The 26,050-nt window shown below is 46.8% G+C and overlaps 1 protein-coding gene across 2 annotated transcripts in view; it reads left to right on the top strand.

Annotated features, from left to right (window-relative positions):
* Lima1 (LIM domain and actin binding 1) overlaps window positions 1–26,050 on the top strand; it is a 100,125-nt gene that overhangs the window by 37,003 nt on the left and 37,072 nt on the right. For both annotated transcript variants that reach the window (XR_015623955.1, NM_001191615.3), the window contains 2 exon segments: window positions 14,215–14,260; window positions 21,849–22,313. Coding sequence is in view for 1 of the 2 variants with exons in the window: in NM_001191615.3 (NP_001178544.1) it covers window positions 14,215–14,260; window positions 21,849–22,313 (511 nt within the window). In the remaining variant the exon portion in view is untranslated.

The following is a 26,050-nucleotide window of genomic DNA, read 5'->3' as shown; positions in this document are numbered from 1 at the left end:
CATAATGCAGTCTCTCTTGCTGCAGTTTTCTGTCAGAAACCATCCTCACATGAGAAGAAAACACACCAGGGAAGAGGAAAGCTGTTGTCTTAATACCAGACTTCAGAGACTTACAGTTTACTCTAGGCCCACCAATTTTCCACATCTAAAGATTTGTGAGGAGCTAGTAACTGGCTCAACAGGTAAAAAGGCAACTCCTGAAGGCCATGGCACATGTGTACCTACACACACACTCACACTCTCACTCACACACACTCACATTCACACACACACTCACACACTCACACACATTCACACAGAAACACACACACAAAAACACACACACATTCACACAGCCACATTCACACACACTCACACACACACATACACAAAACAAAAGAAACACAATTTTAAACTTTTAAAAAGAATGACTCCTTAGAGTACTCATTAATGATACAGTGTCCCAGTTCTGTTTTTTAAAAAAGTCTTGATATACACGGTAGCACATGCCTACACTCCCACACTCAGGAGGCTGAGGCAGAAGGATCGATGTTTTGAGACCAATGTCAGCTCTATTATTTTAGTGGCAATTCTGGAATTTTGGTTTCTCTGAAAAACACAAAAGTATTATAAGAATAAGTTTCCTTCCTCTTGGACTGCCTGCAGCAGCTGACTGTGATTCCCCTGGTGCTCTGGCAGAGGTGTGGTTTTACCAGCTGTAGAGAATTCCTGCAACTGTGTGATGCTTGGAATTCAAAGAGTGTGTGACTGCTAGGGCCTAGAGAGTCAGGCTGGGAGGCTCTCTCTCTCTCTCTCTCTCTCTCTCTCTCTCTCTCTCTCTCTCTCTCTCTCCCTCTCCCTCTCCCTCTCCCTCTCCCTCTCCCTCCCTCCCTCCCTCCTCTCCCCCTCCCCCCTCTTCCTCCCTCCCTCCTTCCCTCCCTCCCTCCTCTCTTCTCTTCCCTCTCTCCTTCTTTCTCTCCTCAGAAGTGATAAGGGAGCAGGGATAAAGGGTGGGAAGAAGAAGAACCCACAAAGTAGCAAAGACCCGGTCTCAAGACCCAAAATTCATGGCCTAGTGTCAGAGATTTGTAATCCCAAGTATTTGTGAGTCTGAGGCAGGATTTCAACTTCATGGTCTGCCAGGGCTACAAGCTGAGTTTAAGACCAATCTGAACAGTTTATTGAGATCCAACAAAATAAATAAACCAGGTATGATGGTGCAGACCTGTAATCCCAGCACCCGGGAGCCAAAGACAGGAGGATCTCTGAAAGCCCAAGGCCAGTCTGGTTTACATAAAGAATTCCGGAGCAGGGGGGCTAGCGAGATGCATCCGTGGTTAGGAGCACTGGCTGCTCTTCCAGAGGAACTGAGTTCGAATCCCAACACCCACAGGGCAGCTCACAATTGTCTATAACTCTAGTTCCAGGCGGACACTCTCTATTGGCCTCTACCGACACCAGGCACATCGCCCGCAGACATATGCAGACACACACCCATATGTATAAAATAAAATAAATTTAAAAATAAAAAGAATTCCAGGCCAGCCAGTAACCTTCTAGGGGTTTAACTCTACAGTGCAAGTTTGCCTCCCTAAATCCCTAAAGCCCTGAGGCATAAAGTAACGAATGGCAGTGTTTGGAATGGCTGTCTGATTTCGGTTTGTCTCTCCTCAACTTAGCGTCAGCTGGGGGGGCAGCTCGAGGGCTGGGGGCCTCCGACTTTGGGAAATTCACTCACTCACTCACTCACAGATCAGGAAGTTGAGCTGTCTGGGATCTCAGCTGGAGCCAGAGCTGGAACACCTACACATGGCCAGTCCATGTGACTCTTTGGCTTGGTGGCTGGGTTCCAAAGGCAAACGTCTGGAGGGGAGGGAGGGCAAGAGGGGAGGAGCTGGAAGCTCCATGCCTGCCCAGACCTTGGAAGCCATACACTTACCAGTTGCCATATTCTCTGAGGCTGGGGCATAGTCTGCAGGAAGGGGGTGGAATTTGGCTCCACCTTCTGGTGGGAAGAAAGTCACAGATACTCTTTTTTTTTTTTTTTTTTTTGGAGACCGGGTCTTAGACCTCATTATGTAACAAGTCTGAATACCCAGTTTCCTGTCTCTGCTCAACAGATGCTAGGGCACCACCCTGCCTGTCACTTGTTCCTTTTCTTTAAGTCGTAGGGATTGAACCCCAGAACCTCATATAGTCCAGGCAAGCAGTTCCCTTTAACGCATCTTTAAGCCATCACTGGTGGGTCTCCCAAGCCTTTTAAAGACTCCTCCGTTGTGTCTGCAATGGGGCCTAGCTGTCTTGGGGCTTTCTTGTTTTGTTTTGTTTAGACAGAGTCTCTTCCAGCTCAGGCTGGCTTTGCACTTGCCGAGTAGCTGAGGATAACCTTGAACTCTTGCCTCTACCTCTTGACCCAACTGTTTGGCAAAGATCTGAACGGGAAGGGCCTGTACGGTTCAGTTAGGCACAGCTCGAACTCTGTGCAGTGGCTGGGGTTCAGTTGGGTTAACAGCAAGGTGCAGAGGGAAGTTTTCCTGCAGGGAAGACTGACAAGATGAGACTTGTGTTTCTCTAAGATGCTTCTGGCAATAGCAGGAATACAGTGAGAGATTGGTGACACGGAGATAATTAATGGGGCTTTCATGGGAACTCGAGTGAAAGCTGTTGGGGTGTGGGGGGCTAGCAGGAACAGGAAGACAGCAGAGGAATAGGAGAGGTGCGGGATATGATTCACAGGCCTGGGAAACCCCCGTTCTGCAGAGAAGCACACTCACGTTTCCACCCTCCTCAGCCCTACCTGCGGTTAACTAGGCTTGGCTTTCTCATGACCTGAGTTCTGTGTCTGTGTAGTGCTGTCTGCTCTTTCTGCACGTCCCTGAAATGCTCTGCAGTCAGGAGCCACAATGGCCGCTCTCCTGCATCTCCAGTACTGACTCCGTCATGTGCCATGCCCTGTTCTGAAGTCCTAAACCCGTGCTGTGAAGCCTGCACCTTACAGGGCCGCTGGCAGCCTCCCTCCCTCTGCTGCCATGAGTGTGTGCCAGCCTCCAGGCCATGCTCCGGCCAGTCACTAGCTTCCAGACTCATTTTCTTTCTTTCCTTTCTCTGTTTCTTTGTTTCTTTCTTTGTTTCTTTCTTTGTTTCGTCATTTCTTTTCTTTCTTTTTTCTTGAAAGATTTATTTATTATTATTAATTATACTCTTATGTTATTATTGTTGTTATTGTCTGTTGGTGTTTTTGTTTTGTTTTGAGACTGGATCTTACTATGTAGCCTTGACTGTCCTGGATCTCCCTATGTAGACCAAGCTGGCCTGAAACCCATAAAGATCTGCTTGCCTCTGGTTCCTGAATGCTGGGACTAAAGGCATGTTCCACCACATCTAACTGTATTTTCTTTAAAGATTTATTTATTTATTATATATAAGTACACTGTAGCTATCTTCATGCATACCAGAAGAGGGCACTGGGTCCCATTACAGATAGTTATGAGCCACCATGTGGTTACAGGGAATTGAACTCAGGACCTCTGGAAGAGCAGTCAGTGCTCTTAACCACTGAGCTATCTCTCCAGCCCCCACCATCATTTTCAGTTTGCTGTCCCCCGTTGAGAGTGTGTTGGTCACTTTAGGTAAAGGATATTTTCCTTGTGTAATATAGTAATCATTTCTCCTTCCTCCAAATGCAGAAGTTGTGGCAACCAAAGAAAAGTAAGAGGCAGGAGAAAAAACACACCCAGTCAGATCTGCCATGTTTCTAGTTGCCACGGCAACTAATTGTTCCTGTAGCAATGAGTCTTTGGCTCCCATCCTTGGCTTTATCAGTAGAATATCTTCCCATTTTCTTCCTCTTCTTTCCTTCTCAAGCCTGTCTCTGTGTCCTGCCCCCCTCTTCCTCCCCAGAAAGGATGTGTTTGGGGAATGTGGTCCCTCATCAGAGCCTCCCCCGCTGCTTGTCCCAGTCTCCTATTTTCACGGGCCTCACACTTGGATCTCACAGGGATACCCTTGCCCAGCACAGTCACTTTTGTGACCGACACTCCTCTTTGCTGTTTGTTTTTGAGCACTGAAAAAACGTTATTGATTCTGCTGAGAACCTGAAGTAAGACATTCTTGGTGCCTCGGGGGTGACAGTCAGCGCTTGCCCCAACTGAGAGAGGAGCTAGTAGCAACTTAATTTGGAAAGCGGATCTCAGTGTCTCAGGCTGAGTCCCACACGGCTCCCTCGTACATTGGCACTGGTGTCTCCCTGGCTGGCACTCAGCTTATCTGTAGCTGAAGAATCTCTCCAAGCTCTCTGCTCTGCTCAGTACCCTCTACCTGCCTGGTCTAGCCGGTTCTCACGAGGGTTTGACACTCCTTAGAAAGTCGGGGGCGGGGCATTCATCTTGGTAGCATTTATTTATTCATCCATCCATCCATCCATCCATCTCTCCATCCATCCATCCATCCATCCATCCATCCATTCGCTGCTGGGATGTATGTACCACATGTATTCTGTGTCCTTGGAGACATTGCATCCCCTAGAACTGAAGTTAGGGAGTCACACTATATAAGTGGTATGAACCAAGTTTGGGTCCTCTACAAGAAGAGAAGATGTTTCTAACTGCTTCTGCCTGAGCTATCGTGGTGTTGTTGTTGTTGTTGTTGTTGTGAAACAGTTTTTCTGTGGACTGAAGCTCAGTCATATGAGCCAAGCTCACAAAGATAGTATCTCTGTGCATGCATGTGTGCATATGAGTGCACGCGCGCACGCACACACACACACACACACACACACACACACAGAGTATTATTAATACTAATAATAAAATACAGAAGTGGGACCAGTAGTAAGAATAAAGGGCTCAGCCTGGGTTTCTCTCCTTGGTTTCATATTAAATGGAAACACGCTGCTAATACTGCGTGATACTTTTGAGTTCACTCACCATGTATTCCCAAAGATGGCTACAGGACTATGTTTGTCCGTTTAAAGAGTTACCTTAAAATAAGTGAATAAAGTTAGAGCAGAGCCCGGTGTGCACACTCTTCATTCCAATACTTGACAGGCAGAGGCAGGAGGAGCTCTGCGAGTTCTAGGCCAGCCTGGTCTACAGATCAAGTTCCAGGACAGTCAGGGCTACACAGAGAAACCCTCTCTGGGGTAAAAAAGGGATTCATCTTATAGTTATCTCTACAGAAGAGTAGTTTCTGGAACAGAGCCTACGTCTCGTGCTCTTCACGGTTCTACACTTACCTCTTAACGAATGTATATATTCTTAGATCACATTTATATTATTTATAAATTATGCATGCAGAAGATCTCTGCTTCATGAACCATGACTTGGCATGAGAAAGGTCCTGTTAATGGCAGTTTGGAGAGTTTTGGTTTCTCCTCCCTACGGCCCCAGGGTCATGTGATTCTCTTCTTGGTAAAGGCTAACTGGTGGGATTTGGTCTCTTAGCCCGAGTTTCCTGTTTAAAGGGAATGTAGCCCTGTTATTTTTAGGCCGCCTTCCCCGAGGTCTTCGGTCTAAGAGGCTCCAGAGCCAGTTCTGGAAGGAGGGAAGGGCTGAGCCCAGGCCCTGCCCTGATTGCACTTCCCTGTTAGGCTCTGCGTAGGGTAGTACTGAAATGAGTGTGAGCAGCTGACACCGTCAGAAACCACACCTGCCTGACCTCTGTCCCACATTAACAGTCACGAGGTCACTCATGTGCTGAGGAACTGGTCAGTCCAGCCCACCCACGCCTCAGCCCCCACCAGTTGCGTCTTCCCCGTATCATGGCTCCTGCTGAGCAGTACACCTTTACGGCTGAATTCCCGTGCTAAAGAGGGTATGGATTTAGTTGGTGTGTGAGAGTGTGTGTGTGAGTGTGTGTGTGAGTGTGTGTGTCCTTATTTAATAATAACGATGAAAAAGGCTCTCAGACCTCCCTGGATGGCTTCCTCTTTTACTTCCCTTTAACATTTTAGTGGTGAAATTGTTCCAGGAGAAAATACCTTGGGAGTTTCCATGTTTCCTTCTTCGGGCCCAGAGTTCCCCTCGCTCTCTGTGAAAGCGCACAAGCAGGAGTCATAGCTCAGGAACTCTGCTCTCTGGCCTTAGAAATATTTCAGACACTGTTATTACTCTCCAGATAATTTTAGTATCCTCTGTCAGCTGCCTACCCCGCAGCTGTGCATTAACGAACAGTTGCAAGATTAGATTCCATATGGGGAGCGGGGGGACGGTCATCTGTGGAAATCTGGGAAGGGAAGCGGGATGAGACTTTAATTATAGAACTCTTCTCTTTGGAGAGCATGTTTTAATGTGTAGCCCAGGCTAGCCTTGGGCACACATCCTCCTGAGTGCTGGAATTGCATCCAGTACCACCACACTTGGTCTTGCTTAGAGAATGCCATTGCAAGTCCTCTTGTTCTCAACTTGAGTCTTCAAAGTGCCCTTCCTACTTTTCCAAACCAAGTCTGAGGCCTAGATTCTGGCGCTACACTTCAGAGATGTTAACAAAGTCCAGTGTGGAGCACTTGCCCAGCTTTGGTGAGGCCATAGCAGAAAGGTTAGGTCTGTTGGGCTTACCAGCCTCCATGGTAGCTTGTGCTTGGAAGGGTCAGTTGAGCCCAGAAGGTGGAGTCTAGCTTGAACAACACAGAGAAACACCATCTCAAGGAGGAAGAGATGGATCAGTGGTTACGGAGACCAGCTGCTCTTCTAGAGGACACAGGTTCAGTTCCCAGCATCTTGGCAGCTCACAACCATCTGTTACTCCAGTCCAAGGGGATCTGATGTCTTCTTCTGGCCTCCTTGGACGTCAGGTACTGGGCGTCATTTGAAAGACAAGAGCTTAGCATGATAGTGCCTACCCAGTACTTGGAGGTGGGCCAGCCTGGCCTACACAGCATGTTCAAGGCCATGAAACCCCATCGCAAAAAAACAAAACAAGCAAACAACCGAAGTGTTTGGTATTTTAAGGTTCGTACTTCTCTTAGGACAGTGAAGGAAAGGGAACCTCTGAATGTTATTCAGCCATGCTCGATGCGAGAACAATTCACTGGCCGTAAGCCTGTGTGCTGATGGTGTCTGGCTCTCTGTACCGATCTATTGATGTAATAAACAGTAGATGATTGTCACGGGGTGTGGAAACGAAAGTTCGAGGCCAGGTCTAAGTTCCAGTTTAACTGCAATCCGCTGCGTTCTCAATTCCTACTTAAGGCAGTCTCTTAAGTCCTTTTAGTTCAGTTGGAGGGGAAAAATTATATATATTATATACACAGAAAGAGAGAGAGAGAGAGAGAGAGAGAGAGAGAGAGAGAGAGAGAGAGAGAGAAGGAGAGAGAGAGAGAGATTCACTGAAGCACTATTTTCAGTGGTTAAAAACCTGGGGATAATTTAAATGAGCATTAAGTAACTGGGGTTTATGTTTATGTTGATGGTGCTGATGATCCAGCACTCCAGGGACGAAGGCTGGACAGTTAGCATCTTAAGACCACCCTCCAGTACATACCAGGTTTCAAGGGAGCCTGGGCTGCAGAGCAACAGTAGTGGAGAAGGAAGGGGTAGCAGCGGTCACGGTGCCAAGTTTGAGTTCTCTTTATCACGGAAGACAACTACCCAGACTAACATCTGTGTCGCCAAGTTCCCCTCTGTCTTCCCACGGCCTCTCGCCGTTTCTCCCTTCCCTTGACATCTCTGCCAGTCCCCTGGTTTTCCTGCCCCTCCACCCCTTGCCGCTCTAACACCTTCTTCCTCTCCAGCGCCGAGCCTTGTGCATCTCCTTGTACTATCCATTCTGCAGACAAGGCCTAAATGTTTGTGACTGGCCCTTGCCTCTCCTCAGCGCTCAGACGCTTGCGTCTAATGGTTCCTACCTGGACCAGCAAGATGGCTCAGCAGATAAAGGCACTGGCTGCCCCACTTAGTGATCTGGGTTTTGACCTCCAGGATTCACAGAGTAGACTGAGAAAAGCAACTCCTGCAAGTTGTCCTGTGACCTTCACATGTGCGTGTGCATGCACAAACACATACTAAATGTAATAAGCATGGCTGTCACCCACTGGGCAGTTAGCGTGGCTGACACTGAACGCTTGGGTTTTCGTGATCTCTGTTCTGGTTAGGGTCACTGCTGCTGTGATGAAACTCCATGACCAAAAGCAACTTGGGGAAACAAGCATTTATTCATCTCACACTTCCACATCCCTGTTCATCACTGAGGGAAGTCAGGACAGGAACTCAAACAGGGCAGGAACCTGGAGGCAGGAGCTGACACAGAGGCCATGGAGGGGTGCTGCTTACTGGCTTGCTCTCCATGGCTTGCTCAGCCTGCCTTTGTGTAGGACTGCCAGCCCAGGGATGGTCCTACCCACAATGAGCTGGGCCCTTCACCATCAATCACTAATTAATATGCTGGACAGGGCTGGAGAGATGGCTCAGCGGTTAAGAGCACTGACTGCTCTTCCAGAGGTCCTGAGTTCAAATCCCAGCAACCGCATGGTGGCTCACAACCATTTGTAATGGGATCTGATGCCCTCTTCTGGTGTGTCTGAAGACAGCCACAGTGTACTTACATAGATAAATAAATCTTTAAAAAAAGAATATGCTGGACAGACTTGCCACAGCCAGACCTTACAGGAGTATTTTCTCAGTTGGCAGTCCCTTCTCTCGGATAACCCTAGCTTGTGTCAAATTGACAAAATTATGCAACCCAGTTCCCAAAGTTGCTTCCTTCAGAATCTGCCTTCCCGGTAGATGTTATTTCCACCGATTTATTTTAGAAGCCTAAGAGTGTTTGATTGGTTTGGTTGTTTTGTTGTTGTTGTTTCAGACAGGGTCTCATTATATAACCCCGGCTGTCCTAGAACCCACAGCATAGGCCAGGCTGTAGTGCAACTCAACCATTGAGCCATCCTCTGCCTCCCAAGTGCTGGGATTAAAGACCATGTGCCTCTGTCACCACTCACTTTTTAAAAAGACAAAAAAAAAAAAAAAAAATTGGAGCTAGTGAGGTGGCTAAGCAAATCAAGACCCTTGCTGCCAAGTCTCATGACCTGAATTCAGTTCCAGGGATAGTGCAGAAGACACAAACTGACCTCTGAAAGTTGTCCTCTGACCACCTCCCACCTGTCCAAAAGAGACGAATCTGTGTCCATCCATTGTTCCTACCAGGCAGATCTCTGAGTGTAAGGCCAGCCTGGTCTACAGAGTGAGTTCCAGGACAGCCTGGGGGGGACGGGGGTAGGGGCTATACAGAGAAACCCTGTCTCAAAAAAACCCCAAAAACAACAAAAAAGAAAAATTATAATTGTATATGTTTCTGGAGTATGATATATTTCAACACATAAGCATATCAAGTCTTTTTTTTTTTTCCATTTTAGGCAGGGTGTCATATAGTCCAGGTTGACCTCAAAGTCATTCTGTAGCCAAGGATGACTTTGAACTTCTCATCCTCCTGCCTCCACCTCTCCAGTGCTGGAGTTACAGGTCTGTGTCACCATGTTTGACTTACGTGAAGCTGGGAGTCCAAGGCTGGGTTAGGCAAGCGCTCTGAGCTATACTCCCAGGGCTGGTTAGGCTCTTCTGTTCCCTATTGGGTTTTGGCTTTTTTGTACGTTGTTTTTTGTTTTGTTTTGTTTTGTTTTTTAAGATTTGTTTTATTTATGTGAGTACACTGCAGCTGTCTTCAGACACACCAGAAGAGGGCATCGGATCCCATTACAGGTGGTTGTGAGTCTCCATGTGGTTGTTGGGATTTGAACTCAGGACCTCTGGAAGAGCAGTCAGTGCTCTTAACCGCTGAGCCATCTCTGCAGCCCTGTTTTTTGTTTTTGAAACAGAGTTTCTCTGTATAGCCCTGGCTGCCCTGGAACTCTCTCTGTAGACCAGGCTGGCCTCCAACTCGCTGAGATCCTCCTGCCTCTGCCTCCTGCTTGCTGGAATTAAAGGCATAGTTTGCCTCTTTTAATTTATTTTTTAACAAAACAAAACCAAACCAGGTCTGTTGAGGAGGCTGTACTGCGAGGCAGTGTGTGGCAGGTTTGTTGAGTACGCTGTAGGGTGTCGCAGTAAGGAGAGCGCCGCCTACAGTCCCGTAGCGACGTCACACGTGCGCAAAGTAAAGTCTAACCTAATGTTATTTAAATGCTCGTCTCTCCAGCTTACCCTCTGTTTCAATCTGCACACAGAACTGTAATACTATCTCAAGTTTGTGTAAACAATGCTTACCATTTATTCCCTGCCTTGTCAATCAAAGCTGGAGGAGACAGTAACTAGGCGATAGAGAGAATAGGGCGGGACTTCCGCTAGCCAGGGAAGGAAGGAAGGAGAGGGAGAGAGACAGAGACAAAGACAGAAAGACAGAAAAGAAAAGGGGAGTTAGTCAATCTGAGGAAGCGGGGTGGGGGGACGGGGCATGGGAGAACACACCTGAAGCCTAGAGAACCGGAGCAATATAAAAATGCAAATATCTTGGAGAAGGTAGCCAGATTAGATTAAAGGACTAGAATAAAATCATAGTGACTAGTTATTGTATTCTTAAGTTGCAAATAAATCTTGGAGTCTCTATTGTGTCATTATTGGGGAACTAGCTAGGATAAAGAAAAACAGCTGCTGTATCAATTTACCGCATACATTTATAATAGCATTAATTTTTCCAGCCTATAGACTAAGTTGTTCATAAGCAATCTGTTCTTTTCCTTTGAAAGACTCATCACTGTAGGTAACTATATTATTTAGATCTCTCTTTTCCCCCCTAAATCCAGTATTGACAAATCAGGTGTTTATAAGTGCTAGACAACTACCACCCCACAACCCTGTTTGGGTTTGTTTGAATTATAATGCAGAACTGTCTTTATCACATTAATTAATTGTTGATTAATTTGTGCGTATATATTTGAGGATATTGCAGGTGGTTGTGAGCCCCCATGTGGTTGCTGGAATTTGAACTCGGGACCTCTGGAAGAGCAGTCAGTGCTCTTTTTTTTTTTTTTTTTTTTTTTCTTTTTTCTTTTTTTCCGGAGCTGGGGACCGAACCCAGGGCCTTGCGCTTGCTAGGCAAGCGCTCTACCGCTGAGCTAAATCCCCAACCCCGCAGTCAGTGCTCTTAACCGCTGAGCCACCTCTCCAGTCCCCGCTCCCTCTCAGCCTTTGTTTAAAAACCTTTAAACTTTCAGTTCTTCTGCCTCAGATTCTCCTGCGCTTAGCAATGCTTAGTCCTTGAATAGAAATGTAACGGTTTTGAGTTTATCTTTAAAATGAATATACCGTACAGAATTCATTTTGTGTTTTTTGTTTGTTTTGTTGTTATTGTGTAATCTGGCTGCTAATTCCTCATTAGACATGTGCGCCCCTAATGTTCTCCTTTCTGTGGCACTTAGACACAGCTGATCCTGTTCTGTGGTGCACATCCGTCTTTAATTTTGTTGAAATCCACTTCATCTATTTTTATCTGGTTCCCTATTCTCTTGGTATTATATCTAAGAAATCATTGCCAAATCCAGTGTCATGGCTGGATTTGGTGCTCCATGCCTATACTGGCTGGTTTTGTGTGTCAACTTGACACAAACTGGAGTTATCATAGAGAAAGGAGCCTCAGTGAGGAAATGCCTCCTTGAGAGCCAGCTGTAAGGCATTTTCTCAACTAGTGATCAAGTGTGGGAGGGCTCATTGTGGATGGTGCCATCCCTAGGCCTGGTCCTGGGTTCTATAAGAAAGCAAGTTGAGCAAGCCAGGGGAAGCAAGCCAGTAAGCAGCATCCCTCCATGGCCTCTGCATCAGCTCCTGCCTCCAGGTTCCTGCCCTGTGTGAGTTCCTGTCCTGACTTCCTTTAATGATGAACAGCGATGTGGAAGTGTAAGCAGAATAAACCCTTTCCTCAATAACTTGCTTCTTGGTCATGATGTTTGTGCAGGAATAGGAACCCGGACTAAGACAGTGCCTATACTGGGAAAGGAATATCTGGGGTTCAAAGATCAAAGTCAACATGGGGTCTGTAGCAAATTCCAGGTCAGGGTGGGACTACAAAGCAAGATTCTATCCTTTTAGGCGGAAGGGCTGGGGTGATGACTGAGTGCTTAAGAGCCCTGGCTGCTCTTCTAGAAGAGTGGACAGTGGTTCCCACCACCCATATGGCTGATCACCACCATCTTTAACTCCAGATCCAGGAGCTCTGATGTCTTCTTCTGACCTCTGTGGGCCTTACACGCACATAGGAATTCTCAAGCACACACATATACGCATTGAATAAAATAGATAAATGTTTTTGGAACAAGAAGAAAATAACCCAGTCATAAAGCTTTTCTCTGTGTGGGTTTCCACTCCCCCCCCCAAGTTTTATCATCTCAGATTTGGTTCACTTTATACATGGAATTCTGTGAGATGTTATATTTCCTGTTGTTTCCTCGTGTGTGGATATCTGGTGTTGTGGAAATAACTGGACCTCCCCTCCAGATCATTGTGCATATCTGTCAGAAGTCGCTGGACCGTGTACGTCAGGGCTTGTTTGTGCATTATTTTATTCCATTGTGCTATACATCCGTTTTCATGCCCACACCTCTACGTTTACCTGTGATAAAATAGATGACATGAGATTTACCATTCTCAAGCTCAGTGTTCAGAGGGATTCGAATCATTCCTTTCCCCTTGTCTGAGACACTGCTTCTGAGGAGCCCAGTTTTATTGTACACTGCCACTCATTCTCTGGCTCTGTGCCCCGGGGCAGCCAGTCTGTCTTCACTCTGAGCTACTGCGGTTAATGCTGTGACAAATGAACTAACTTAAGACATCATTTTTCTTATTTAAGGGTGTCCGTAGGATAAAGTTTGAGAATAAAAGTTGACATTTGTGTTTAGTTTTCTGCAGGAAGGTGACAGATGCCTTCCCAAGAGGTTTTGCCTTCCCACCAGCGATATTTGATGGAACTCACTCTCCTGTCCCATCCCCAGTGAGGCATGCTTGCTTTTGAAAATACAAAAAAGTACCTCTTTCTATTTGCTAAGTAAAGTATGTTCTGCTGAAGAAGTAGCTCACTGGGTAGAGTGATTCCCTAGTGCCCAGCTATGCTCAAGGCCAGCACCGTATAAAACCAGGTGCTGGTGAAACATCTGATCTGTGAGGTTGAAGCAGGATCAAACATTGAAGTCCATATTAGACCACAGGTGTGAGAAAAAGAAAAGAGGCAGGGCCAGGGAAGGGGCTCAGAGCTCGCTGCATGAAGACATCACTAGGGGTGTCCCCAGCACCCATGTAAAAAACTGATCCTGCCAGGCACGGTGGCACACATCTTTAATTTGAACACTCAGGAAGCAGAGGCTAGTGGGTCTCTGTGAGTTCGGGGCCAGTCTGGTCTACATGGAGAGTTCTGGGCCAGCCAGGGATACACAGAGAGTCCCTGTCTCAAACAAAGCAAGCAAGCCAAGCATGACTCCATATACCTGTGAACCCAGAGCTGGGAAGAACAGACACAGGATGGTCGCCAGATCACTGATTCTGGGTTCAGGGTACCCAGGGGAAGGCAGAAAGCAATAGATGAAGACATCCCGTGTCCTTTTGTATCCTCTGTGTATGCTCCGGTGGGTATGTGAACCTCTACACACATGCAGACACCTCCCCCTTCAAAAAGAACTGAAACCTCATACCATCAAGTTCCCATAAATGAGCTGGAGTAACGGTATCTCTCATATCAGTCCTTAGTTTGGTCTAAGTTCAGGCATTGCAGGTGGAGTACCTCATAGACATGCCAACAGCAACTAAGATCTCAGAGATGTCACTGTCTGTGTGTGGGAGGAGGGGCCCTGTGCAATAGAATTCGTGGAATGCTGTTTTTAGTTGACTAATTCCGAAGGCTTTGGTTTTGGTCTCATGTAGTACAGGTTAGCCTCAAACTCAGTGTAGCTGAGGAGGACCTTGGACACTTAACCCTCCTGCCAGGACATCTGGCTCATATCTAGTTTGTACGGTGCCAGGGATGGAGCCCAGAGCTGTGTGGTGTTGGGTAAGCACTCCAGCAGCTCAGCTCCGCCTGCAGCCTGTACCCTCTGCAGTGGTTTCTCACGTTTGACCTCAGCCTCCTGGATCATCATATTTTATCAGAGCACGTGACTGTCCGGGACCCATCAAGTATGGGCGCTACGATTCTGCTCCTCCAACCTGGGAGACTTGGTTAGAGATGAAAGCTGACAGAAACGGGTGTGCAAAACAGGTTTCTAAAAACAAAAGGAGCAGAAGCAAAGTTTAACCCCAAGATGTCTTTTCTCTCCCTTCTCTGAAGGTACCAGAAAGCAGCTGAAGAAGCAAACATGGAAAGGAAGAAAAATGTAAGTACTCAGAGGCCCCCCGGGGTGCGTGGAACTTAAGCCGTCTGTGTGGCTCAGCCACCTGCCCCTCTGTGGGGCTTGGGCTCCGTGACAGCTGAGGCTGGACATTTGTGCCAGTTGGCCTGATGTGCAAGCCATTTGCAGGGAGAAGTTGGCTTAGATGCAGGGAATCCTAGTTTCAGCGTTTTACTTTTGGACGGGCCCCACCCCCCACCCCCCTTTTCTGCACTAAGAAAAGGACAGGGGGCCGAATGCCTTACTATGGTTAGTGAAATGCCCACCAAATGAGAGCAGGTGCCGCCAACCCTGTCTCCAAATGGAAACATTTGCGTTTAAAAGGAAATCGCAGCTGTGCCCATTTGCTGGGTTCTTTGCTTGGGGCTGGCCCGGTCTAGTTAGCGAGTTTGTCAGCTGCAGGGTCCCTCAATCTCCCTGTCAGTCCACTGTCTACTCTCCCCTCTGTAACTTCCAGCTGGGCCAGACCCTGTTCCTTTTTCTAGGATGGAGTCTCACTCTGCACCCAGGCTGACTTCGAACTCACAGGTAGAGAAGTCTCCCGGCCTCAGCGCTAAAGGATTAGTGTCATAGGAGCGCAGCTTAGACAGGTACCTAACACTTGCTCCCTTTGGAGAGTGGTATTAACTGGGTCTCCAGCTTAATCTTCCTGTGATTTCAAAACCGAGCTCCCTGGTGCCTTAACAGGAAAAAAGCACTTGGGGGCAGGCGATGCAAGCCAATAATCCTAGCACTCGGAAAGCTGAGGCAGGAGGATTGCTGCAAGTTTGAGGCCTACCTGGGCTACATGATGAGTTCTAAACCAGCCTCCCCTGCAGTATATAAAGCCCCATCAAAAAACAAAAATACAGAAACAGAACAAAAGGGGAAAAAACAAAAGCACCGTTAGCCACCCAGCCACTTGCTGCTCTCGCCTTCTCTCGCCTTCTCTCGCCTGCCTATTTTCCCATTTCCTCCGTGTTTCCTTTTACCCGTCTAGTTCATACCTACTATGACATAGGACACCTACTATGTGCTAAGCACTGTTTTAGACATTAAAAATACAGACTGGGCTGGAGAGATGGCTCAGTGGTTAAGAGCACCGACTGCTCTTCCAGAGGTCCTGAGTTCAAATCCCAGCAACCACATGGTGGCTCGCAACCATCTGTAATGGGATCTGATGCCCTCTTCTGGTGTGTCTGAACACAGCTACAGTGTACTTATATAGAATAAATAAAATAAATCTTTAAAAAAAAATACAGACTACATCTCCTTAGGATCATTTTCATTCTAGTGGAGGAAATAATGATATACACACATGTGTGCACGCGCATGTGTACACACACACACACACACACACACACACACACACACAGAGTCAGTTAGCTTAGCAACTATTAGCCCAAAACAACAGGAAGAAGATGCAAAGGGTAGTTTAGGTGTGGCCCTCTCTTCTGGGACTTAAGTAACCCAGATCTGAGGTCATGAGCTAAGGAGAGGAAAGATTCGGACAGAAAGAACCATGCATGTAAATGTCCCAAGGAGAAGTCATGTCGGGACATTCGAGGATTAGAAAGAGTAAGTTCTTTTCTTACTCTTGGAGCCCTTGGAGGGGAGGTTGCAGCTTTAGCCCCAAAGATAAAAGGGCTGTGGGGAAATCTGTGAAGGGCTGATGTGACCCAGCTTAAACTGCCAGGGAGCAAAGGCAGAAGCACGCAGAGCAGCTGAGGGCAGCCATGGGGATGCAGAGGCAGCCGGCATGGTAGAGAGATGTGGTCCCAGCATTCGGGAGGAGGCAGGAGGATCAGAAGTTCAGGGTTATTCTCAGCTGCGTCATGAGTTCAAGGCAGCCCGAGCCATGGGTTGAGGCTGTCTGAAAAGAAACAACTGTAAAGATTTAGAAAATAAATGACCGTGAATCGTACTATACCAGTAGTATTGTGGTGAGAACGGCCCAGATACCATTCAATTAAAATGCTGTTAATTGAGATAAAAATCAACTCCGGGTCTGTTTCATATGTGGCTGGTCTATCTCCCTTTCTCTCCTCTGACTTCCTTCCTTCCTTTAATTTTCTAGTGTCTTAATATAGGGTTTCATGTGGCCTAGATTGTCTCTGAACTCAGTATAGTGGGGATTAGCCCTGAACTCCTACTGGAACTATAGGCGTTCACCACCACACCATCGCCACCAGCTGTGAGGTACTTTAAGATAAACAAGTAAATCAAGAGCTGGGAGAGATGGCTCAGTGGTGAAGACCACAGGCTGCTCTTCCAGAGGACCCAGGTTCAATTCCCAGTACCCCATGGTAGCTTACGGATGTCTAACTCCAGTTCCAGGGGACCCAATGCCCTCTGTCCTTTGTGACTACTACATACACGTGGTACACAGATATACACACAGACAGGACACCCACACACATAATAAAGCAGGTGGGTAAGAAAGATACAAAAGGGCAGGCAGGCTTGGTGACCCAGGCCTGTAATCCTAGTTCTTCAGAGGCTGGTATATGACTGAGGATTGCTGTGGGTTCAAGATCAGTCTGGTTTACTCAGCAAGTACCAGAATAGCCAGGTCTACACAGCAAGGTGCTATCCAAAAGAAAGGAATAAGAGAAAGATCATGGAAGTGAGAATGGTAAGGGGCTAGAAAGATGGCTCAGTGGTTAAGAGCTCTGACTGTTCTTCCAGAGGTCCTGAGTTCAATTCCCAGCAACCACATGGTGGCTCACAACCATCTGTAATGGGATCTGATGCCCTCTTCTGGTGTGTCTGAAGACAGCCACAGTGTACTTATATAGAATAAATAAATCAATCTCTTGAAAAATGGAAAGAGATTTATCCGCGGTTATATATTTGGAAATTATTGAGTTCTGACTCTTCAAGGTCAGATGGTCACACAGGAGGGATATATATATATATATATATATATATATATATATACACACACACACACACACACACACACACATATGTGTGTATATGTATATATATATACACACACACATATATATACACACACACACACATATATATGTATATATCTATCTATATCTCCTTATATGATATGGACTCAAGTGGCCACACCCACCAAGTCTCAGAGTTGCTGAGTAGTATGGCCCTGGTATGGAAAGGAGGCTATGGAAGTGTGGCAACCATTGTGGCTCTTGAAAATGTAGAACCTTGGTGACATTCCAGTGCTGTAGCAAAGGCTAAAGCCTTGGTGGGAATGGTGGCAGCTAATGAGTAGAAAGAAAAGACTGTAGCCTGGGCTCAGGGCTTGCAGGATGGCCTGTCCCTGTGGCTGAGCCTAAGTATGGAGAGCCGGGATGATGTTTTGTTTATTTATTTATTACTGCCTGTTTGCGTGAGTGTCCTGGGGTTAACCCAGGGCCTCACACATGCTGGGATAGCACTGTCTCCTCAGCTACATCCCAGGCCTTTTATCCCTCTTTAGTTTGAGACAGGGTCATGCTGGCTTACCTGGGCTAGTCTGAAGTCCCTCTGCAGCCCAAGTTGACCTATGTAACTGTCTGTGTGACCCTCCTCAGTAGCCGGGATTACAGGCCTGTGCTACCAAGCCAGGCAGTGTTCATAATAATGCTGTCACTAATTTCCAGAAGCCAGCTGATGCCAAATGCTTTATCATACACATGAGCAAGGGCTCATGTCTAAAGGGCACGGTAGCTACAGAATTTATAGTTTATAGAAATATTCTATAGTCGTTTACAGAAACCGGAAAACTTGTCCAAAGTCACACGGCTGGACGAGGGTAGCTTATGCAAATGACACGTTACTTGTAGAGAATACAGAGAAGGAAGATGTAGGTTATCTATATAAACAGTTAACCGACGGTCAAGCCAGGCCCCTCAGCCGAATGTTCTTTTCATTTTTGGCTTTATTAACAATTTCTGTTGTGTAACTCTTCTCTTCCCTATCTCAGCTCGCCTCTAGTCCTAAAGACGTGGAATATTGCCGTGGCCTGGGTCTCACTCCCAGAGATGGTTTATGGGCGTGGGGTCTTTAATGATGTCAGCCCACACTGCCTCAGGCTTCCCCTTTGTGTCTCAACACACTTGAAGTTGCACCTTTAAGAGCCCATTTTCTTTTATGTGTTCTGATTGGGGGACGGGCTAAGTATGTGTGTATAGATGTATGTTTGTATATGTGCACACATGCATATGCATGTGAAGGCCAGAGCAACCTTAGGTGCTGCCTCTGCTGAGGCCCCACCCACCTGACGCTCACCAGTTATGCTGGCCTAGCTGACCAGCAAGCCCCAGGGACCTCCCTGTTTGGCCTCCCAAACACTGGGCTCACAAATGTGCATCAATGTGCCTGGCTTTCTGGGTTTTGTTTTTGTTATTTTTTTTTATCTCTTTCTTAAGATACAGACTCACATGTTAGCTAATAACATACGATGAACCCTCCGTCTGTCCGTCTCCAGGGCTGTGTTTGCAGTTGTTTCACTTCCTTTCCAGCAGGAGCACCTTCTTGTTTAATTAAATCTAGTCTTGAAAGAGTAGCCAATAAGAATAACACACAGTGAGGTTAACCAGACGCAAGTCTGCACGTTTCAGTGAAGTGCTACACAGATAGAATGACCATTCGGAGGCTGTTGGAGTCTCACATCGGATTTTACATTCTGACTATCAGATATATTCTTTTACGCTTACCCACCACAAAAAGAAAGAAAGAAAGAAAGAAAGAAAGAAAGAAAGAAAGAAAGAAAGAAAGAAAGAAAGGAAGAAAGAAAGGAAGAAAGAAAGGAAGAAAGAAAGGAAGAAAGAAAGGAAGAAAGAAAGGAAGAAAGAAAGAAAGTGGGGCTGGGGATTTAGCTCAGTGGTAGAGCGCTTACCTAGGAAGCGCAAGGCCCTGGGTTCGGTCCCCAGCTCCGAAAAAAAGAACCCCAAAAAAAAAAAAAAAAAAAGAAAGAAAGAAAGAAAGACGTTGGTACATTAGAGGAACAATTAACTCTATATCACTAGTAAGCTTTGGAGGGGATCTGAATGCAGGTAACGAACACAGGCTCTGAAAGGGGGCGATAAAGAAGTACTTTTAGGTGGCTCACACTTAATCCCTGCACTTGGGAGGCAGAGACAGCTAGGTTTCTGAGTTCAAGGCCAGCCTGGTCTACATAGCAAGTTCCAGGTCAGCTAAGGATACACAGAAAAACTGTCTCAAGGAGGAGGGGGGAGTGGGGAGAGGGAGGGGATAGCACTTTTCAATAAAGGAGCCTGCACACTCTCTCTGAAGATGGCTCTCTCTACAGGACTGGTATTCCACCACCGAAACCCCTTTCTGCTCATCGTAAGCAGAGATGAGTTTTCACACTGCTAACAGGAGCCATCACTTTCATTTAATTCTCTGTGGAAGTGTTTGTTGTGCTACGAAGGTGATAACGAGTTTAGTTTTGTCCTCCTGGTGGTCATATTATAAACACGTATCTATTGTAAAAGGAGAGTGCAAAGCCATGAGTGGATCTCTAGGGAGGCAGCTCAGTAAAGTGCTCAGTAAAGTAAAGTCTTGCAGAAGTGGGGATTGGAGTTCGATCTGGAACCCTTGTTTAAAAAACAATTAGGTGTGATCTCTCCTGCAATCTCAACCCCCTGATTGCTGGAGACAGAACAATTCCTGAGGCCCATTGGTCGGTATCCCAGGCTTCTTAGTGAGTTCCAGGGGAGGGAGGGATTGTCTTTAGAGAACAAAAGTTAGATAGTACCTGAGGAGTGGCACTTGAGGCTGTCTTCTGGCCACCACCCAGGAGCACATACACTTGTGCGCACACTCGCAAACATGCATGCACATAGGTGAATGAGCTGTAAACATCTGGATAACCTCTGGCCTGCTTTCCTGTGCTCATAATTATATTGGCTCAAAATGGGATCTTCCTGACTTATCATTCGCTTTCTTTTTTAATTGAAAAGCATCTTTCAGAAAAAATACAGTGATCTGTGTGTCTGGAAAAGGTAGGGTCCAGTCACCGAAGTGGATGCAGCTCTGCCAATCAGGGCTCCTGTGTGGGCCAGGTAGGCAAGTAGGCAAGTGAAGGCAGAGACCTGGGTGATTCACCCAGTCTGTGGCGGAAGGTCAGAGGTCTAGCAGTGCCGCTGGCAGTTCTAGCTTTGGGGGATGCTTTTTCTTCTTTTTCATTTTTGACACGGGGTCTGTGTTGTGCTGGTGAGTCTTAAACTCCTGGGCTCAAGCAATTCCCCCACCACAGCCTCCTAAAGAGTAACTGGAAACCGGGATTTGTGCAGTCAGACCTGGCCGGAGCCTTTTGTGTTTCCTCCATTTCTGAGCTGTACATGCAGCCTCTAGCCATGGTTGAAATCTGAGGATCCATCGGGTCTCCATGCCTCGCTGCTGCACAGCGAAGTGGCTCTTAGTGTGTTCAGAAAAGAAGGAGCGAGAGACCTAATTCCCAATATAGCTGCGAATCCCCTCATTCTCTGACCTCTTCGGTCCTGGGCTGTTTGTCCTTTCTTTCCCACTTGGAACCCTGAGGAGTCAGAGGCAGCAGGGATGGGGAGTAAGAAGGTACTAGCGGTCCGTGGCGTTTGGTTCGATTAGGACTTTCAAAGCACAGGATGCTTAACTTTACTTTGACAAGCATGTTCCCACCATTATTCTGCGGTGTCCCCGGCAATTGGCTGGTTGATCGCCAATCCATTGTATCATTTTTGACCCAAGTGAAAGTGAACCGTTCTCTTAGGTGTGCGTGTAAATGTGTGTCCTCCTAGTATTGAAGTGGGTGGTAACTCTTTTCTTACGAGGCCTGTGTATTTCTCAAGCAAAGGACCTATAAAATAGTGCATTTTCCAAGATGGCTATAAAGTAGCTATAGATAAACACTAGAGAGGAGAATGGAGGAAAGACTAGATTGTTATGCAGAAATAAAATCTGATGGCTGGGAATACAGCTCAATGGTAGAGCATTTGCCAGCCGTGAAACCAGGTCCCGGTTTGACCCACAAGCCTTGAAGAAAGCTGTCTATGTGCATGTAAATTCTATCAGCTATATACTATTGCTACCCAGGCAAAAACTGTAAATCTCTGGATTTTATAGATAGGTCCAGTCCCTGGACACTGATCTCCATAATTCTAATTGGAATCGCATAGCTACTGTATCTTTGTCTTGTTTGTTTTATTTTGATCAGGAAAAAAATTCCTAGCATTACATATTCCTATACTTTTGTAGCATACCTGGGTAAATTTCCATTCAAACATAGTTACAATGTTGACGGTACCTAGCCATCTGCCTTTTCTTCTTGGTTTCTGGGTGAGTCTTGGGAGAAAAGAAGTCTCTCCTTCCCAATGTAACTACACGAGATCTAGGCTGTCTGCTGCTCACTGTGTCCTTATAAGGCTATTCTGTTTTACCACTTCCTGCTTCAGCTCCTGACTTTTTCCCTCTTCCTCTCTCTGGGCCCTGGGTGGATGCTCGCTCCTTGTGGCAGGGCAGTAACTGTTCACAGCTGTGTGAGCCGGCGGTGGACCAGGCACAGCTTGGAGTTTTAACTTTCGGTTTACCAAAGCGCATGTTTGGCTGTTGCAGCAGGCAAGTTGTAACTGGTACTTACTTCTTTTTCCTCTAGAACACTGAAAGTCTCCCGCAGCACTTTAGAAGAGGGACCCTGTCTGTGTTAAAGAAGAAGTGGGAGAACCCCGTGGCGGGAGCGGAATCCCACACAGACTCACTGCCAAACAGCAGCAGCGACGGTGGGCACACGGCGGACCACCCTCCTGCTGAAGTGACAGCCAAGGCTGCTCCTGGAGCCAGAGCTGACCGGGAAGAGCACACCCAGCCCAGATCTAGATTTGGATCTCGTCCGGAAGCTGTTACTCAGTGTCGGTATCCCCGCTCAGAGGACAGCCACGATTTTAAAGCCCAGGCCACGGAAAGCCAAAATATGGAAAACTGTCTGGGAGATTCCAGGCATGAAGCAGAGAAGCCCGAAATGAGCGAAAACACGGAAACTTCAGGCAAAATAGAGAAATACAACGTTCCACTGAACAGACTAAAGATGATGTTTGAGAAAGGTGAACACAGCCAAAACAAGGTAAGAGCCCGGGCGGGTGTAGAGCTCACTTCAGGGGAAACCTGTACTAAGGGAGGCTGGCTTTCTGCGTCTGGCCAGCTGTAACAGTCAGTATGTGGTCAGTGTGTCTTTTGATTGGAGTTGCATTAGTAAAAGTCTCAAATGGACTGTTTGTGGATGCTGGGATTTGAGTCCCATCCCGGTTCACGTTAAGTCTAGCTCAGGTTGGTACCTAAGATTGAAGAGTTTGGATACAGATAGGACTGTGTGTTCTCAGACACCTACCCTTTTAATTTGTCTTTTAATTTGTCTCCCTGTGTCTTTCGTCATCTGCAGCCTTGGGGGGGGGTGTGTGTGTGTGAAATTGCTGCTTGAATCGCTGTCTGCTCGGAACGCAGCTGCAGGCTGAGGGTTAAGGCCAGAGTTGAGCATTGAGACTAAGGCTTGGTTGTCTCTCAACGTGCTCATCTGTGGCTCCCAACAAATGTGTTTTTATCAGCTAAACTCCTCTCCCAGGGAAAACCAGTGCTGAGGGCCTGGCTAGCACAGCTTTCAGGAGTTTTTTGACTTGCTAATGCACGGGGTTGTATTTTCCTGCATCTGCTAATGAAATCCGATCCTCCGTGTGGATTGCACACCACGTCCCCAGGGGGAATGACTTAACTAGAAAACGAGCTGCCCATGCTCATGCCTTGCAGCGCACCCCAGGGGCTGCAGAACTGGTCAGGTTTTCCAGTTTGCTCAGACTTTCCTACGTATCTGGTGTGGTGTGCGGAACGAGGACCCTCGAGATGAGGTAGACAGACCCGATGGATAGCGAAGCCGTCATTTCATCGAGGTTCCGACAGCATGGGAAAACTGTCTTTTCTTCTGCTAACTTATCTGGCCCCCAATCCCTGCATCGTGTAGCCGTAGTGCGATGCATTCCTTCTGAGATAAAGAAAATAGATAATTCATTCTGGAATCCTGGGTTATGTCAGGGCTGGGGCTGTCAGTTCCTTCCAGTAAGTCCCTGGCCTGCCGCCTTCCTGCCCAGGAAAGGTCTTGATTGGACACATCTTTGAACTGTGGGAAGAACTTTTAGGCTTTTTTTCCCCCTTCTGAGTTTGTGCTTCAGCTCTGTTTTAGCGCTGGAACTGATTGGCGAGAGATGTAACCACAAAGCAGTTTTATGGCTTTTCTTAAACTCCCCTCTCAACTTTTTCAGTTTCCTGGGCCTGCCAACTCCTCCCCTTTATGGTCTTAATAAAAAAAAGAAAAAGAAAAGAAAGTTTTTTATTTAAATGGGAAGAAGAATTTTAAATGGCAGGAGGAAAAAAATGTAAGAAGTCCTAAATGGAGAGGAAGGGGCTTTGTTGTGGCTCAAAGCAGCATTGTGAGACTCCTTACAGACCCTGCCGGGTGGGACGGCTGATGTCATGCAGCACACACAATGTGGATTCAGTGTGAGGGCCTCGTGCGTGTCAGAACTGGCCCAAGGTAGGAAATGATTGGGACGGCCGAAAACAAAAATGCTGATTATGTGTAAGACTGAGAGAGAGACTCTTTTCTCATAAATGTCTAGCGAGAGATGGGTCAAGACAAGCCTGTTTAAAGAAATAGTCAAAGTGGGGGTGGGGGCGTTAAACCCATCCTATAAAGAACAACCCTTAGCCTAGCACACAGACCCATAGCTTCTGCCCATAATCTTAGCACTTGGGGGGTTGAGGCACGCCAAGCTACAGTGTGACACCCTGTGTGGCTTCCCCTGACCTTGCATAAAGAAGGAAGGAAAGGAGAGGGAGGAAGAGGAGATTGGGAAAGAAAAAGAAAGATCCTGCAGGATCAGCGTTGATATTGGGCAACCTCAGGGCTAAACTCAGTGGAAAATGTATGTTCTGAGATTCGCCTGGGCCTTTTTGGGTCTGGGTATTCACGTGTGTGCCTTTCTTAACTTCCTAGATTAAATAGTCCTTTGTCCCTTGGTTTTATAGCAGTTTCAGAGCAAACATAACTATCTGTGTAAGAAATACCAGCTACTTTTAAAAGTTTTAAAGCTGGCCCCTGACTCACAGAGATCCTCCTGCCTCTGCCTCCCTAGTGCTAGGGTTCAAGATATGCACCACTGCACCTGGCTGTTTAGTCTATCTAATATCTCAATTAAACTGTTAGGAAAGCTTGTCTTTTTTGGGTTGAAGAATAACCAATGTTTGCAATGAGATCGTGATTCTCGACGGCAATGTTTCATCATTAGCACACAGACAAGGCCTTGATCAGAAGCTACACGTTTGGGGTATTTTGGAAAGTCTGAGAAAGACTGTGTGAGTACAGCTCAGAAGCTGTCAGTCCGTGACAGCAACTGACAAATGAAATCATGAGACTTTCACCCTGCAATTCTAGTGCTCGGGAATTTTAGGCTAGCCTGGGCTACAAAATGAATTTGAGGCCTGCCTAGAGCCTGGCCTATATAGTGTGACTCGGTCTGAAAATAAGCAGGATCATGGAAAGGACGATGGTGTTTATCTGTGCCTCCTTGAGGGTGGGGATGGGCTTATTCTACTAGATTCTTTTTTTTCTGTGGATTTTGCCTCTGTGCGTGTCTGTGTACCGTGTGCATGCCCACAGAGACCAGAAGAGGGCACCATATTCCCTGGAACTGAAGTTATGGATGGTTGTGAACCACTGTGTGGGTGCTAGGAGCCAAATCCAGGGTTTGGTTTGGTTTGGTTTGTGGCAGGGTTGCATGTAGCCCAGGCTGGCCTCCTTATCCTCCTGCCTCCTCCCAAGTGCTGGGATGATTGGTGTATATTACCACACCTGCTTTCATACACCCACCGATTCACCTGACTGTTAACTGGTTTATTACGCCACCTCTAGTTCATGTAGTTAAGTGCAGGACCGTTGTACCTGATTGCTCACTATAGCTGACCGTGTCCTATAAAAGACATCCATATAAATCAAAGTTTGTGATTAATGGTTTCCCATGACCCTTCCGTCCTTTATGAGATAATAAAGGATCTGGATATAAAGCTGCCTCTTGAGGAGTCCTGATGTTTCTCGGTTTCTTGCCCTAAATGGCTGTTGTTGGTGTATCATCCAGAGGTCAGGCGTCCCTTCTAACTGGCTCATGCAAACTAGCTGCTTCCTGCTTCCAACCAGTGCTCACACAGTTCCGCACACATGAGCTCTCTGTTTCCCATCCCACTGAATGTCTGTTTGGTTTGTTTGTTGTTTGTTTGCTAGTTTGTTTGTTTGGGGAGGTTTTCGAGACACGGTTTCTCTATGTAGCCCTGGCTGTCCAGGAATTCACTCTGTAGACCAGGATGACCTTGAACTCACAGAGATCCTCTTGCCTCTACCTCCTGAGTGCTAGGATTACAGGCGTGCACCACCACTGCCCAGCATGTATTTTTTTTTTAAGATTTATTTATTTATTTCATGTATATGAGTGCACTGTCGTTGTCTTCAGACACACCAGAAGAGGGCAGCAGATCCCATTACAGATGGTTATGAGCCACCATGTGGTTGCTGGGAACTGAACTCAGGACCTCTGGAAGAGCAGTCAGTGCTCCTAACCACTGGGCCATCTCTCCAGCCCATGTCTGGGTTTTATATGTGGGTTTTAGTCACTGCTTACCTCCCTGCTTTGCGGCCTTTCTCTTATTTTACTTTATCTTGGTTTAGTCTTTGTTCCAGAGACCCAAGTGTGTATCTTCCGGTTCATGCGTTTCCCCTTTTATGGGGACGTGTCTCATTATGCTGCGTCATCACTTCCCAAT

This window comes from Rattus norvegicus, chromosome 7 (assembly GCF_021556685.1).
Source record: "Rattus norvegicus strain SHRSP/BbbUtx chromosome 7, alternate assembly SHRSP_T2T, whole genome shotgun sequence".
NCBI classification, from domain to species: domain Eukaryota; kingdom Metazoa; phylum Chordata; class Mammalia; order Rodentia; family Muridae; genus Rattus; species Rattus norvegicus.
Note: the sequence above shows the minus strand (reverse complement) of the source record. Positions and strands in the feature narration are given on the sequence as shown.